The 15,054-nt window shown below is 41.8% G+C and overlaps 1 protein-coding gene across 4 annotated transcripts in view; it reads right to left on the bottom strand.

Moving 5' to 3' along the window:
* The window catches only part of ILDR2 (immunoglobulin like domain containing receptor 2), a 274,974-nt gene that overhangs the window by 128,283 nt on the left and 131,637 nt on the right, over nucleotides 1-15,054 (bottom strand). For all 4 annotated transcript variants that reach the window (XM_069760600.1, XM_069760601.1, XM_069760602.1 and 1 more), the window contains exons 2-3: nucleotides 10,303-10,623; nucleotides 5,041-5,160 (exon numbers count right to left, since the gene is read on the bottom strand). In XM_069760600.1, coding sequence (XP_069616701.1) covers nucleotides 5,041-5,160; nucleotides 10,303-10,623 — 441 coding nt within the window. The remainder of the gene's footprint in view (nucleotides 1-5,040; nucleotides 5,161-10,302; nucleotides 10,624-15,054) is intronic.

Below are 15,054 nucleotides of genomic sequence, written 5' to 3'. Positions count from 1 at the left end.
TCAACACAACTGATGGTCCCAACCCCATTGATAAGGCAAGAAATCCCACTTATTAAACCTGGCAGGGCACACCTGTGAAGTGAAAACCATTCCCGGTGGCTTCCTCTTGATGCTCATCAAGAGAATGCCAAGATTGTGCATAGCAGTCATCAAAGCAAAAGGTGGCTACTTTGAAGAACCTAGAATATAAGACATATTTTCAGTTGTTTCACACTTTTTTGTTAAGTATATAATTCCACATGTGTTAATTCATAGTTTTGATGCCTTCAGTGTGAATTTACAATTTTCATAGTCATGAAAATACAGAAATATCTTTAAATGAGAAGGTGTGTCCAACCTTTTGGTCTATACTGTATGTAGTTCATTTATGAAGATTTAAGAATAATGCAATGAATACACAGGATTTTCCAGGTAAAATATATACATTATCAGTGATGCAGTGTGCTAAATCCCGCACCAACATCACTGATTGATCGCGGCCGGCCGCAACCAATCAGTGAAGCGTGGTTCAAATCCCGTGCCAATTCGTGGCCGGACTGCGCCCATCGCTGATTAGTCGCGGCCGCGACCAATCAGCGAAGCGTGGTTCAAATCACGCGCCAATTCGTGGCCGGACTGCGCCCATCGCTGATTAGTCACGGCCGGCCGGGCGCGACCAATCAGCGAAGCGTGGTTCAAATCCTGTGCCAATTCGTGGCCGGACTGCACCTGTCGCTGATTGGTCTCGCCAGCTGCCCGCGACCAATCAGCGACGCGAGATTTCCGTTACACACAGACAGAATTAGACGATTATATAGTAGATACCCGATGCGTTAGAATTGGGCCACCATCTTGTATTCTTATAAACATTGGTGCTTACATTTATGTTTTAACCCATTGGACACACTGCCATTGTTTTTCTCCTGTCTTTATTTTAAGAGTCAAAACTTTATTAGTCATCTATCGCTGTATGACAGTTTGTTTTCTACAGGATGACTTATAGTTTTCAAAGACACCATTTATTTTACCGTATGATAAACTTAAGAACGGGGAACATTTTTATTCTCTCCCTTACACACTGTCCTCCATGTTGTTCTCTCCCTCACACACTGTCCTCCATGTAATTCTCTCCCTCACACACTTTCCTCCATGTTATTCTCTCCCTCACAGACTGTCCTCCATGTTATTCTCTCCCTCACACACTGTCCTCCATGTTATTCTCTCCCTCACACTGTCCTCCATGTTATTCTCTCCCTCACAGACTGTCCTCCATGTTATTCTCTCCCTCACAGACTGTCCTCCATGTTATTCTCTCCCTCACACACTGTCCTCCATGTTACTCTCGCCCTCACAGACTGACCTCCATGTTATTTTCTCCCTCACAGACTGTCCTCCATGTTATTCTCTCCCTCACAGACTGTCCTCCATGTTATTCTCTCCCTCAGAGACTGTCCTCCATGTTATTCTCTCCCTCACAGACTGTCCTCCATGTTATTCTCTCCCTCACAGACTGTCCTTCATGTTATTCTCGTTCTAGTATATGTATGCAGTTTATTTATGAAGCGACACGGGATTTCGGTTACAGACAAACAGACCCTTAGACAATTATATATACCGTATATAGATTTTATGGTAAAGCATGTTGTGTCATTCAAGACTACATCTCGTGGCACAAATAAACAAGCCCTCATAAGGTTATGTCAACTAAAACCTAAAAACAAAGTTATTGAAAACGAGGAGGTAAGTACAAAAGTAAAGAACAAAAAATTGCAACGTCTTCAAGTGTTGTGTCTACACTGATCGTCCCTTTATCTAATTATCATTAGTATTATGTCAAAACACACTTTATTTGTAGAACATTGCATACATGAAGTAGGTGCAAACAGAAGGGGTATAGTACAAAAGTATATAGTAAAGCAAAAACAGGCGCAATAAACAGGATTACATGAGACACATAAGAAGAAGGAAATCCAGCCCACAAGGGTTTACAAGAGAAGAGGCAGGGGACTGTGGGTGAGGTTAGGAAGGTTACTGTAGGACACATGTTTTCCGAAGATATGGATGCTCTTGAAGGTTCAGAATGGGGCAGTCTGGAGTAGGGAGTTCCAAAGAATGGGCGAAGGACAGGAGAAATTTCGGGGACGGTTGTGAGGGAAGCAGAAAAGAGAAAACCAAAAATGGATATCTTGTGAGAACTGGACACAAGTAAGATGTATGAAGGGGACAGGTCGTCCACCAGATATTACGAGTAAGAAGGAACCGGATATTAGATATTGCATTGGGGCTGTATGGAGGACACAGGTCTAGAAGTGGGGAGTAGAAATTAAAATTTAAATTTGCAGAGCCCTGGTCCAGTGGCAGATGGAAAGTCCCTTGAGTTATCTTCTACTTGCCTAAATCCCGGCCGAATATTTTGATTTGGTCACCAGATGAATATATGAAGTCATGCCATGCCAGGGGATGTCAGCAGGTTGAAAGGCTCAAAGCTCTGGTCTGGTGGCTGTACGCAACTGACGTGGCCTCTAGACCACTGTGGATTAGGTCAGAGATCTACGGAGAGGTCAGGTGTGGACCAAAGATTACGAGAGGGGAGGTATAAGGGGATTAGGTCAGAGATCTATAGGGAGGTCAGGTGTGGACTGGAGATTAAGAGAAGGGAGGTATCAGGAGATTAGGCCAGGGATGTAGGAAAAAGACAGGTGTGGACCGGAGATTATGAGAGGGGAGGTATCAGGGATTAGGTCAGATGTACAGAGAAGACAAGTGTGGACCGGAGATTATGAGAGGGGAGTTATCAGGGGATTAGGTCAGAGATGTACAGAGAAGACAGGTGTGGACTGGAGATTATGAGAGGTGAGGTATAAGAGAATTAGATCAGAGATGTACGGAGAAGACAGGTGTGGAATGGAGATTATGAGTGGGGAGGTATAAGGGGATTAGATCATAGATGTAAGGAGAAGACAGGTATGGACGGGAGATTATGAGTGGGGAGGTATAAGGGGATTAGATCAGAGATGTAAGGAGAAGACAGGTGTGGACCAGAGATTATGAGAGGGGAAGACTCTGGAGATTAGGTCAGAGATGTACTGTACGGAGAAGACAGGTGTGGACTGGAGATTATGAGTGGGGAGGTATCGGGGGATTAGGTCAGAAATGTACGGAGAAGACAAGTATGGACTGGAGATTATGAGTGTGGAGGTATCGGGGGATTAGGTCAGAAATGTACGGAGAAGACAAGTGTGGACTGGAGATTATGAGTGGGGAGGTATCAGGAGATGAGGGCAGAGATGTTTAGAGAGGTCAAGTGTGGACTGGAGATTATGAGTGTGGAGGTATTGTGGGATTAGGTCAGAAATGTACGGAGAGGACAGGTGTGGACTGGAGATTATGAGTGTGGAGGTATCGGGGGATTAGGTCAGAAATGTACGGAGAGGACAGGTGTGGACTGGAGATTATGAGTGGGGAGGTATCAGGAGATGAGGGCAGAGATGTTTAGAGAGGTCAAGTGTGGACTGGAGATTATGAGTGTGGAGGTATCGCGGGATTAGGTCAGAAATGTACGGAGAGGACAGGTGTGGACTGGAGATTATGAGTGTGGAGGTATCGGGGGATTAGGTCAGAAATGTACGGAGAGGACAGGTGTGGACTGGAGATTATGAGTGTGGAGGTATCAGAAGATTACATCAGAGATATATGGAGAGGTACCTTGCAGACTGGAGCAGATTAGGTCCGAGTTGGCCATGTATTATAGGCAGAGAAGTAACAAGGGTAGAGGGTGATAATTCAGGTAGCAGAGTTGAGGTTGCATTGGAGGGGCACAAACACATTTTGCACAATCCCATATAGATCACTGCACAAATAAATCCGCATTGTGCTAGAAGTATGATGCAATTAGATGCAGGGTGCACAGAGTTTTTACTCTTGCATTTATTAAATCCCGACTCTACTGCTATGTATATACGTTAGTCCCCATCACCAGGGGATCGATATCCAGTATCAGCCCTCTGGCCGCGTCCCCCATCTGTCGCCTAATAATTCCTGCAATTATCCTCCATTGTAATGTCAACAGGGAGAGCGACGGGGGTTAATGACTCCGCAAAACATTTACGGAGACGCTGCCAGGGCTGCAAATCTGTATGGAGATCCCGAGGATCCCAGATACGCCAGAATAAAAAGGCGGAATTATGTAACAGACGCTGCAGCTGCGATCTGTTCCCCAGAGGTGCAAATATTCAAAGTTTAATGGCCGCTCAGTCGCCAGCTGCAGTAATGATGCCTTTACTAAATGAATCTAATTCTAAACTCTGCATTTAGGCTGAAATTACGTTATCCCTCCAAGCCAGGCAGCGAAATTACCATTCATTCCTATAGAGCAGAAGACATCCCCCCAATCCGGACCCCCATGGACGCCGGAGAGACCTCGCTGCAGCTATACGATAGGGAAACCGCCATTAATCCTACAGACGTCATCAGGGAATCCCTACTGAGAGTGTTTTCTCCTGCTTGTCTAGGGCCAGGCAAAGAAACATGCAGGTGACTACTCGTGATCTCCATATATGCTGCCCAGTTACACCTGACGATCTCCTCATATCCACTTTTGGCAAAGAAGTGACCACTGCAGCTAATCACCAACGACCGATTGGCTGCAGAGGTCTCTTGCTATCCAAGATAGGAAAAAAAAACAGTCTCCGAGCTCTCTCTTCTCACTCTGATAGCAGATTAGTGCTGCATCCAATCAGAGGAAAAAGCAGTCAGGCAATTAAGGGATTAAGAGATGAACTTTAGGGTCTTCTGGTGCAATGAGTCCCATGGTACCTACACTGAAATTCACATGTTTGCTTAATCAAAAAAGTGATTGATTAAAATTCTGTCTGGCTGCAGCCACCACTAGGAGGCGCTCACTATGGGAGTTTTACAATCTGTATGCAGTGAGCTCCCTCTAGTGGTGGTCATAAGCAGCAACAACTTTACCATGTAACTCCGCTGTGTCCCTATAGGTGTATTCTCCACTACAAGTGATAGCTGCTCCTGTGTATATAAGCGTCGGATTCTAGTACTCACCCATTACAAGGACCTCCACACGATCCTCATTTTTTCCTTCCAAATCGTCAGAGACCGCCACAAGGCAATAGTAGAGGCCACTGTCTCCCCACTGCACAGTGCCGAACTCGAGATCTGCATCTAGAACCAATGACAAAGACCAGCAAAGTTACGACAGGCGCAAGGAGAGAGAGCACATCACTGTTACACAGGTTAAAGAGGCTCGCCGCTCGTAAATAAATTCTGTAAGAAAAAGTTCTCCAACTTTACAAAACTACTTTGTATTTCAATTCTTCCCTTTATTTTAACATTTCAATTTGCTATCAATGATTGGACTGATCCTTTGTAAGATCACAGCGTCCAGCGACCAAAGAACAGGATTCAGGAACTTTTCTTCCTGTTATCACCCGTCACCAAATACAGCCAGTTACAGTCATCCTCCTCCTCGCACAGCCTCAAGTGACAGCAGGGAATGGACATATGTGTTTTTTTCTTGTTATCACCCTCTTTCCAATCTCATCCTGTTACTGTCATCTCGCTTAGTAAAGTAGTGGGGTCAGGAACTTTCTTCATGTAATCACCCCTCTTACCATTAGTTTGTTACCGTCATGTCCCCTCTGGTACAGCCTCCACAATGATATGGGGGAAAAGCTTTTCTTTGTGTTATCACCCTCTTTCCAATCTCATCCTGTTACTGTCATCTTGCTTTTTAAAATAAGGGGGTCAGGAACTTTGTTCATGTAATCACCCCTCTGGTACAGCCTCCACAATGATATGGGGGAAAAAGCTTTTTTTCGTGTTATCACCCTCTTTCCAATCTCATCCTGTTATTGTCATCTCGCTTAGTAAAGTAGTGGGGTCAGGAACTTTCTTCATGTAATCACCCCTCTTACAATTACTCTGTCACTGTCATGTTCCCCCTGGTACAGCCTCCACAATGATATGGGGGAAAAAGCTTTTTTTCGTGTTATCACCCTCTTTCCAATCTCATCCTGTTACTGTCATCTTGCTTTATAAAGTAGGGGGGTCAGGAACTCTCTTCATGTAATCACCCTCTTACCATTAGTCTGTTACTGTCATGTCCCCCCTGGTACGGCCTCCACAATGATATGGGGGGAAAGCTTTTTTTTTTGTTTTTTTCACCCTCTTTCCTTTCTCATCCAGGTTACTGTCATCTTGCTTTATAAAGTAGGGGGGTGAGGAACTTTCTTAATGTAATCACCCTCTTATAATTAGTCTGTCACTGTCATGTCCCCTCTGGTACAGCCTCTACAATGATCGGGGGGAGAGGCTTTTCTTCAGGTTATTATCCTTCTCTCCATTCACAGCCTGTTACTGTCATCTCTCTTTGAAAGGTCTCCAGTGATAACAGTGCAGGCAGTAGGGGGCAGGAACTTTTCTTCATGTTACCAAACCTTTGTAATCTCAGCATCTTGCTGTCACCTCTCCACCTGTACAGACTGCAGTGATCACAGGTGCAATACAGGAACCTATCTCCATGTTGTCACCTATCTTATCACATGTAGCCTGTCCACTCTCCCCTCTATAGCCTCCAGGGGCTCTGAGGGGGAATACTAGAACTTTTCTCTATGTTATCACCCCTCTAACCAAGATGAGCTATTTACTGTGATCTGACCCTCTAAATAGTGACCAAAGGGAAAAGGGAAGATACAGGAACTTTTCTTCATGTTGTCACATATCTTACCAAATGTAACCTGTCATCTCTCCCCTCTATAGCCTCCAGTGGGTCCGAGAGGGAATACTGGAACTTTTCTCTATGCTATCAGCCCACTAACCAAAACGAGCCAATTACTGTGATCTGTCCCTCTCTATATAGTGACTCCAGGGAGGAGGGAAGATACAGGAACCTTTCTTCATCTTATCAACCATTGCTCCAGGAGGGGACTATACTCCCTTTTTTTCGTGTTATCGCCAATGAGAGAGAGCATATGTTATGTTCAATAGTCCCAATAAAAGGGGAGGGACACTTATTTTTTGTAATAAAGGGCAAAAATCTTATCCAGCACCATGACCATGGATATCTTTGATCTGTTAATTTCTTGACATTATGTGACGGTCTGTGCCCAATCTTACCTTTTATTTTTTAAGGTGGTTTTTGAATCTCAGAATCAATAATTTATGCAAGTAAAATTCTATTTTTTTACTGCTACAAAATTGCATGAAGGCGCCTATGAGTATAAAGGTCTGGGTAAAGTGCCAGGTATCTGCCTTCAGAATATATATCTGGACATTACTATTGGGTGATCGTTTGATGATATTTTTTCTTTTTCTATCAAACAGACTTATGAATTTGTTCCTATCGATTGACCGCAAAGAGATATTGGATATGGCGAGGAATTAAAACCCAAAGTTTGATTAAAGAAAAAGTCGTAAAGACGAATCATTAAACACGGATTAAGATTTAGTTCCATAATATCTGACGTAAATCAAAAAATGCACAGAGAAAAAAAAAAGAAGAGAATATGAAATAACCATATCTGCATTAATAAAAATGCCTACAGTCGTCCTTTATTCTGCCCGGGATCCATAAAACTTTTACATTTTAATGACCGATCCCAATACAATGAAGTGAATCACTGAACCGAAAAATGGAAATTATAACAATCATGAGCTCGCAAGAGTAATGGCGGCAATAAAGTGTGACAAAGGCGCAACACAATAATCTCACGCGATGTGTAATGTCACCACGGTGCCCCATACTGCACAGCTTTACGGAGTTAAACGGGGAAGTCCGAAATTAGGAAAAAAAATCCAAAAACAGAACCTCGTCGTTCCACAGTTTGCACCTATATACCGGCCACTCACTGATTCCAGGATTGTAGACCCCTGTGATGCTCGTTAGTGGACACACCGCAAATTAACATGTCCCTTTTATCACATTATTTTCAGGGGAACCATCATTTCTGTCCTGGCCGATTCCATGAGTTTTATTTATTTTTTTTTATTCTGTGGAAGTATGGATGAAAAGCGATGTCTGACTTTCATTTGTTCATTTTCATAGATCTTTTATTTATTATTACACCGTGGTTCAAATTATTATGCAAATTGGATTTAAGTGTCATAAAGATTTAATTGTTTTGTTTTTCAAATAAACTCGTGGATGGTATTGTGTCTCAGGGCTCAATGGATCACTGAAATCAATCTTAAACACATGTGATAATTAGTTTTCCAGGTGATTCTAATTAAAGGAAAACTACTTAAAAATGATATGCCACATTATTAAGCAGGCCACAGGTTCCAAGCAATATGGGAACTAAAAAGGATCTCTCTGCTGCTGAAAAGCGTTAAATAGTGCAATGCCTTGGACAACGTATGAAAACGTTAGATATTTCACGAAAACTTAAGAGTGATCATCGTACTGTGAAGAGATTTGTGACTGAAGCAGAGCACAGACGTGTTCGTGCTGATAAAGGCATAATGAGGAAGGTTTCTGCCAGACAAGTTCATCGGATTAAGAGAGCAGCTGCCAAAATACCATTACAAAGCAGCAAACAGTTATTTGAAGCTGCTGGTGACTCTGGAGTCCCTCGAACCTCAAGGTGTAGGATCCTTCAAAGGCTTGCTGTGGTGCATAAACCTCCTATTCGGCCACCCCTAAACAGTGTTCACAAGCAGAAACGGTTGCAGTGGGCCCACACATACATGAACACTAATTTCCAAACAGTCTTGTTTACTGATGAGTGTCGATCAGCCCTGGATGGTCCAGATGGATGGAGTAGTGGATGGTTGGTGGATTGCCACCATGTCCCAACAAGGCTGCGACGTCAGCAAGGAGGTGGAGGAGTCATGTTTTGGGCCGGAATCACGGGGAAACAGCTGGTAGGGCCCTTTAAGGTTCCTGAAGGTGTGAAAACGACCTCTGCAAAATATTTAGAGTTCCTGACTGACAACTTTCTTCCATGGTTTAAAAAGCAGAAACCAGGAGCAAAATCATCTTCATGCTGACAATGGACCATCTCATGCTGCAAAGAACCTGAGTCATTGGCTGCTATGGGCATAAAAGGAGATAAACTCATGGTGCGGCCACCATCTTCCCCCGACCTCAACCCTATAGAGAACCTTTGGAGGATCATCAAGCACAAGATCTATGAGGGTGGGAGGCCGTTCACATCCAAACAGCAGCTCTGGAGGCAAATAAATACAAGCAGAAACTCTCCAAAAACTCACAAGTTCAATGGAGGCAAGAATTGTGAATGTGATAACAAAGAAGGCTCCGATGTTACATGTAACTTGGCCTGTTAGGAGGTTTTGGAGTTAAATAGCTTTTTTGTTCAGTGAATGTGACCTAATGCTGCAAATTCCACAAATGAGCATCTTCAGTTCTTTATATCAAATGTATAAAAATTCTACTGACCCTAATAATTTGGAGCAGTGCATTGTGGGGTTTTATTCATTATGGAGATTATACTGTTATCATTGGGAGGTTTCTTCAATAAAATTCGATGTATAATCTAACGGGTGATGACTTTTATTAGACTGACTGTCATTTGCACCGACCATTTAGGAAAATCCGAGAAAAATATCATTTGCTTAATAATTTGGAACACGGTGTACTTTTGTCAGATTCGAGTTATTTCTGTGACCATTGTGAGTTTTTCTGTCAATAAACGAGGGGGACCAACCATTTTAACCACGTGTGTATTTTCTAGGGAAAATGAACATTAATGATTCATCTCAGTCGCCAGCGTCAGGCAGGTCGTTATCTTAGTATATTTCACTGATCACGGACATTTGCGTTTTACAGCCGGATGACAGCGATCGCCAAGGCTAGAACTGATTACGTTACTTACGAGAAAACGGTTACAATTTGTTACAGAAATCAATATATACAAAAAGGATACAATGAAACACACAGAAAATTGCAAATGTGCATCTCAAGGACGATGATAACATCCTGCGGCGGAGGAGTCTGGTAAAAGACACGTCGCTTTCATCTAGGGTCTGACCATCACGTAGTCTCCGTCCACAATGCAATTTTAACTAAAGCCAGTCCTAGAGTCCGTACTTTCCAGTCTAGCTTCTATCCTTTTAACAAAAATAGTAAAAGGTGAACATCCCCTTTAAGATCCCACACGGTGATCGACAGGTCCCTGTGTATGCAGAGAGAGAAGTGGGATCACTGCGCTGGTGAATACACAGGACTCCCAGTAAAGTGTCCGGTGTATTGTTTGACTTCACCTACGAGCCAAATGGCACAATTTTTAGATAAAAATCTTGTTGACATCAACACTAAGCCTCGATGACATCGCTACACCGACTTACCGTTCACAATGGTGACGGTCCTTCCTTTGTAAAAGTCTCCCAGAGTCACGCTGTCTCCCAGTTTAGAGGCCACTGGTCGCACCGTCCTGCTGCCATCAGGACAATCAAGATACTGGTTGCCCCCCATATTGCTCTTGCTGGGAGCTTTCCCGATGCCTAAAGCCTCCTCTGTACGGTCCTGGCAAAAAGATTTGTATTTCCACTGGACCAAGACGGGCTTCGACGAGGTGGTGGAGTAATGGCACCGCAACAAGGTCGACTGGAACAGCATGACCGATTTCTTGTGTTCAGGCATCGTCACTTGTACTGCGTGGGACAGTCCTGAAGAGAAAGAAGAAAGACAGATCAATGCCTAGTCACACTCCATAGACAATAAACTGGCTATCAACAATCAACAATACCAATAATTAATACTGCCCCTATGTACAAGAATATAACTACTATAATACTGCCCCTATGTACAAGAATATAACTACTATAATACTGCCCCTATGAACAAGAATATAACTACTATAATACTGCTCCTATGTACAAAAATATAACTACTATAATACTGCTCCTATGTACAAGAATATAACTACTATAATACTGCTCCTATGTACAAGAATATAACTACTATAATACTGCCCCTGTGTACAAGAATATAACTACTATAATACTGCCCCTATGTACAAGAATATAACTACTATAATACTGCCCCTATGTACAAGAATATAACTACTATAATACTGCTCCTATGTACAAGAATATAACTACTATAATACTGCTCCTATGTACAAGAATATAACTACTATAATACTGCTCCTATGTACAAGAATATAGCTACTATAATACTGCCTCTATGTACAAGAATATAACTACTATAATACTGCCCCTGTGTACAAGAATATAACTACTATAATACTGCCCCTATGTACAAGAATATAACTACTATAATACTGCCCCTATGTACAAGAATATAACTACTATAATACTGCTACTATGTACAAGAATATAACTACTATAATACTGCCCCTATGCACAAGAATATAACTGCTATAATACTGCTCCTATGTACAAGAATATAGCTACTATAATACTGCCCCTATGTACAAGAATATAACTACTATAATACTGCTCCGATGTACAAGAATATAACTACTATAATACTGCTCCTATGTACAAGAATATAACTACTACAATACTGCTCCTATGTACAAGAATATAACTACTATAATACTGCCTCTATGTACAAGAATATAACTACTATAATACTGCCCCTGTGTACAAGAATATAACTACTATAATACTGCCCCTATGTACAAGAATATAACTACTATAATACTGCCCCTATGTACAAGAATATAACTACTATAATACTGCTACTATGTACAAGAATATAACTACTATAATACTGCCCCTATGCACAAGAATATAACTGCTATAATACTGCTCCTATGTACAAGAATATAGCTACTATAATACTGCCCCTATGTACAAGAATATAACTACTATAATACTGCTCCGATGTACAAGAATATAGCTACTATAATACTGCCTCTATGTACAAGAATATAACTACTATAATACTGCCCCTGTGTACAAGAATATAACTACTATAATACTGCCCCTATGTACAAGAATATAACTACTATAATACTGCCCCTATGTACAAGAATATAACTACTATAATACTGCCCCTATGTACAAGAAAATAACTACTATAATACTGCCCCTATGTACAAGAATATAACTACTATAATACTGCCCCTATGTACAAGAATATAACTACTATAATACTGCTACTATATACAAGAATATAACTACTATAATACTGCTCCTATGTGCAAGAATATAACTACTATAATACTGCTCCTATGTACAAGAATATAACTACTATAATACTGCCCCTATGTACAAGAATATAACTACTATAACACTGCCCCTATGTACAAGACTATAACTACTATAATACTGCTCCTATGTACAAGAATATAACTACTATAATACTGCTCCTATGTACAAGAATATAACTACTATAATACTGCTCCTATGTACAAGAATATAACTACTATAATACTGCCCCTATGTGCAAGAATATAACTAGTATAATACTGACCCTATGTACAAGAATATAACTACTATAATACTGCCCCTATGTACAAGAATATAACTACTATAATACTGCCCCTATGTACAAGAATATAACTACTATAATACTGCCCCTATGTACAAGAATATACTATAATACTGCTCCTATGTACAAGAATATATCTACTATAATACTGCTCCTATGTACAAGAATATATCTACTATAATAGTGCCCCTATGTACAAGAATATACTATAATACTGCTCCTATGTACAAGAATATAACTACTATAATACTGCCCCTATGTACAAGAATATACTATAATACTGCTCCTATGTACAAGAATATAACTACTATAATACTGCCCCTATGTACAAGAATATGACATTTTAGAGGTTGTAATCACACCCCAGTTGCTGAGGATTCTTGGTTAGACGTGTATGTATTGTGCGCAGTGTTTGGCGGTTCTGTGACATCGCTGATCATTATTTTCTCATTACGGTGTTTATTTTTCTTGCTCATTGTTTGTATTTCTGGATAATTTTGTTGAAGTACATCAGATCCTGTCTAGTAATAAGTCTCTGTGGCTACGGTTGCTGGCACAGTTCCCCGTGTCTCCGTGCGGTGCTGCGACATATACGTGTGAACATATTTATTTGTGGCGCTTCATTATAATTGTTTATTATAGAATAAACAGAAACAATGTAATCATTTTCTCTATTATGATCACGTTTTCATTAATAGATTAGAATGTGTTCTAAGTTCGGTGCAGATCAGCAATAATTGGACGTCACGGCCCAGAATCTGGTCTACTGCTCTATGACGCCAAGAGAAGCAGTCAGGCTATCTGCAACCATCTTAAACAGAACCTATCAACGTATATTTTTCATTTGGCAGGAGAGGTCTGGCTGTACAGACACTCAGTTCCTAACAAAAAATTATACTTTTTTTTTTTAAGTATCCGAAATGCCAAGTCAAGAGAAATCTAGCTTAGAAGTCCTATGGAAATAGGTCTGGGGGGGTGTCAATGCACTTAGACTACTTCTCTCAAGTGCACTGACACGCCCCCCAGTGCACTGACACGCCCCCAGTGCACTGACACGCCCCCAGTGCACTGACACGCCCCCAGTGCACTTCCAGACTGATTTTCTTCAACAATAAAATACTTATGACTGGCACATCGGATCGCTATAAAACAGATATCATTTTTATTGGGAGACTGTCACGCTGCGACTGTACATAAATAGGAAGAGGGGCACTGGACTTTCCCTAGGGCTGGGATCCTAACCATCCTTGGTCCCAAAGATATCTCTAAAGGTGAAGAGGTTTGGGCCACCAGCCTTACTGTTCTCCTGTTATACCCTAAGCGGTCCCCTCCACCGAGAGGCATGCGACAGAAATGCTAGTGTATAAACAAGTAAGACAAATAGGAATAACAAAAAGCAACTAACATACAAAACACTCACCAAAGGTGAGAGAGGTATATAGGGAAGGGTAAATGAGCAAAGCATACACCCAAAAACAGCAGCACGCAACAATCTCCAGCAGCAACAACGATGTCCAACTCAGCACAGCGACTCTCAAGGAGCTAGGAAGTACAACTTTCACTGGCAAGGAACAGAAGGTCTGGCCAGATTTTACAGGGAGAGGAAATGGCCAGGTCAGGAACAGCTGTGAGATGGAACTGCAAGTTTCTAACCAGCATAGAATGGGTTTTTAACCTCTTTAGCACCAAAGGAAACAAACCCATTTAATATGCAACACAAACACCAGGTTAAATGGAAGGTCTGCCATTCACAATACGTAGTGATTTTCTAATCTAAGATCTCACAGGAGGACGTGACCTACTCGTGACTAAGATGAGCCCCTATACAGCTCCCCCTAGCGACAGGTTGCCAGTATGGCATATTTCGTTGACTTCTGACTTGGGTACCCATAGTAGTCCCATACCCATCCACTATGGTAGGTGTGCTCTAATCTGGCACTACAGACATGGAGACAGCGGTAATATTCTTAGTTAGTGTCTTCTAGCGAGTCACCTGTGCCGCTGACTTTGTCTCCTAATTGCTCATGAATTTCAAGGCCCTTAATGATCTCCCAATTACAGAATTAGGAATAGTTGGCGGCTCGGAGCCGGCTCGTTATCGGCTGAATTAAACATTACGAGAAAATTAACTTTCACAATCTTCAAATTTGATCTCACTAATGATGACATGGCAAATATTTTCTTCCTACGTTCCCCCAGTCTGGTTCCTCAGGGTCCTCCGAGACCACTACCGCCTACCACATTACTAATAAACACTGCATGAGCAGAGATAAGGGGAGCATACTGGAACATTGGACCCCATTAATTTGAGCAATGAAGACAAGATTTCTTTTTATCCCGGGGTGGACATAAATTTTGAAGTTCCCGTGCCACAATGTGTCAGTCTGTAATAGTTCAAGACGATCCCACAGTTACCCCCATCAGTGCCATACCACATGTCCCCACATCAGTATAATACCACATGTCCCCCTATCAGTATAATACCACATGTCCCCCTATCAGTATATTACCACATGCCTCCCAATCAGTATCATACCACATGTCCCCCAATCAGTATCATACCACATGTCCCCCAATCAGTACCATACCACAGGTCCCCCCATCAGTACCATACCACAGGTCCCCCCATCAGTACC

This window comes from Ranitomeya imitator, chromosome 3 (genome assembly GCF_032444005.1).
Source record: "Ranitomeya imitator isolate aRanImi1 chromosome 3, aRanImi1.pri, whole genome shotgun sequence".
Taxonomy (NCBI): domain Eukaryota; kingdom Metazoa; phylum Chordata; class Amphibia; order Anura; family Dendrobatidae; genus Ranitomeya; species Ranitomeya imitator.
The sequence above is the reverse complement of the archived record's forward strand: the minus strand, read 5'-3'. Positions and strand labels throughout refer to the sequence as shown.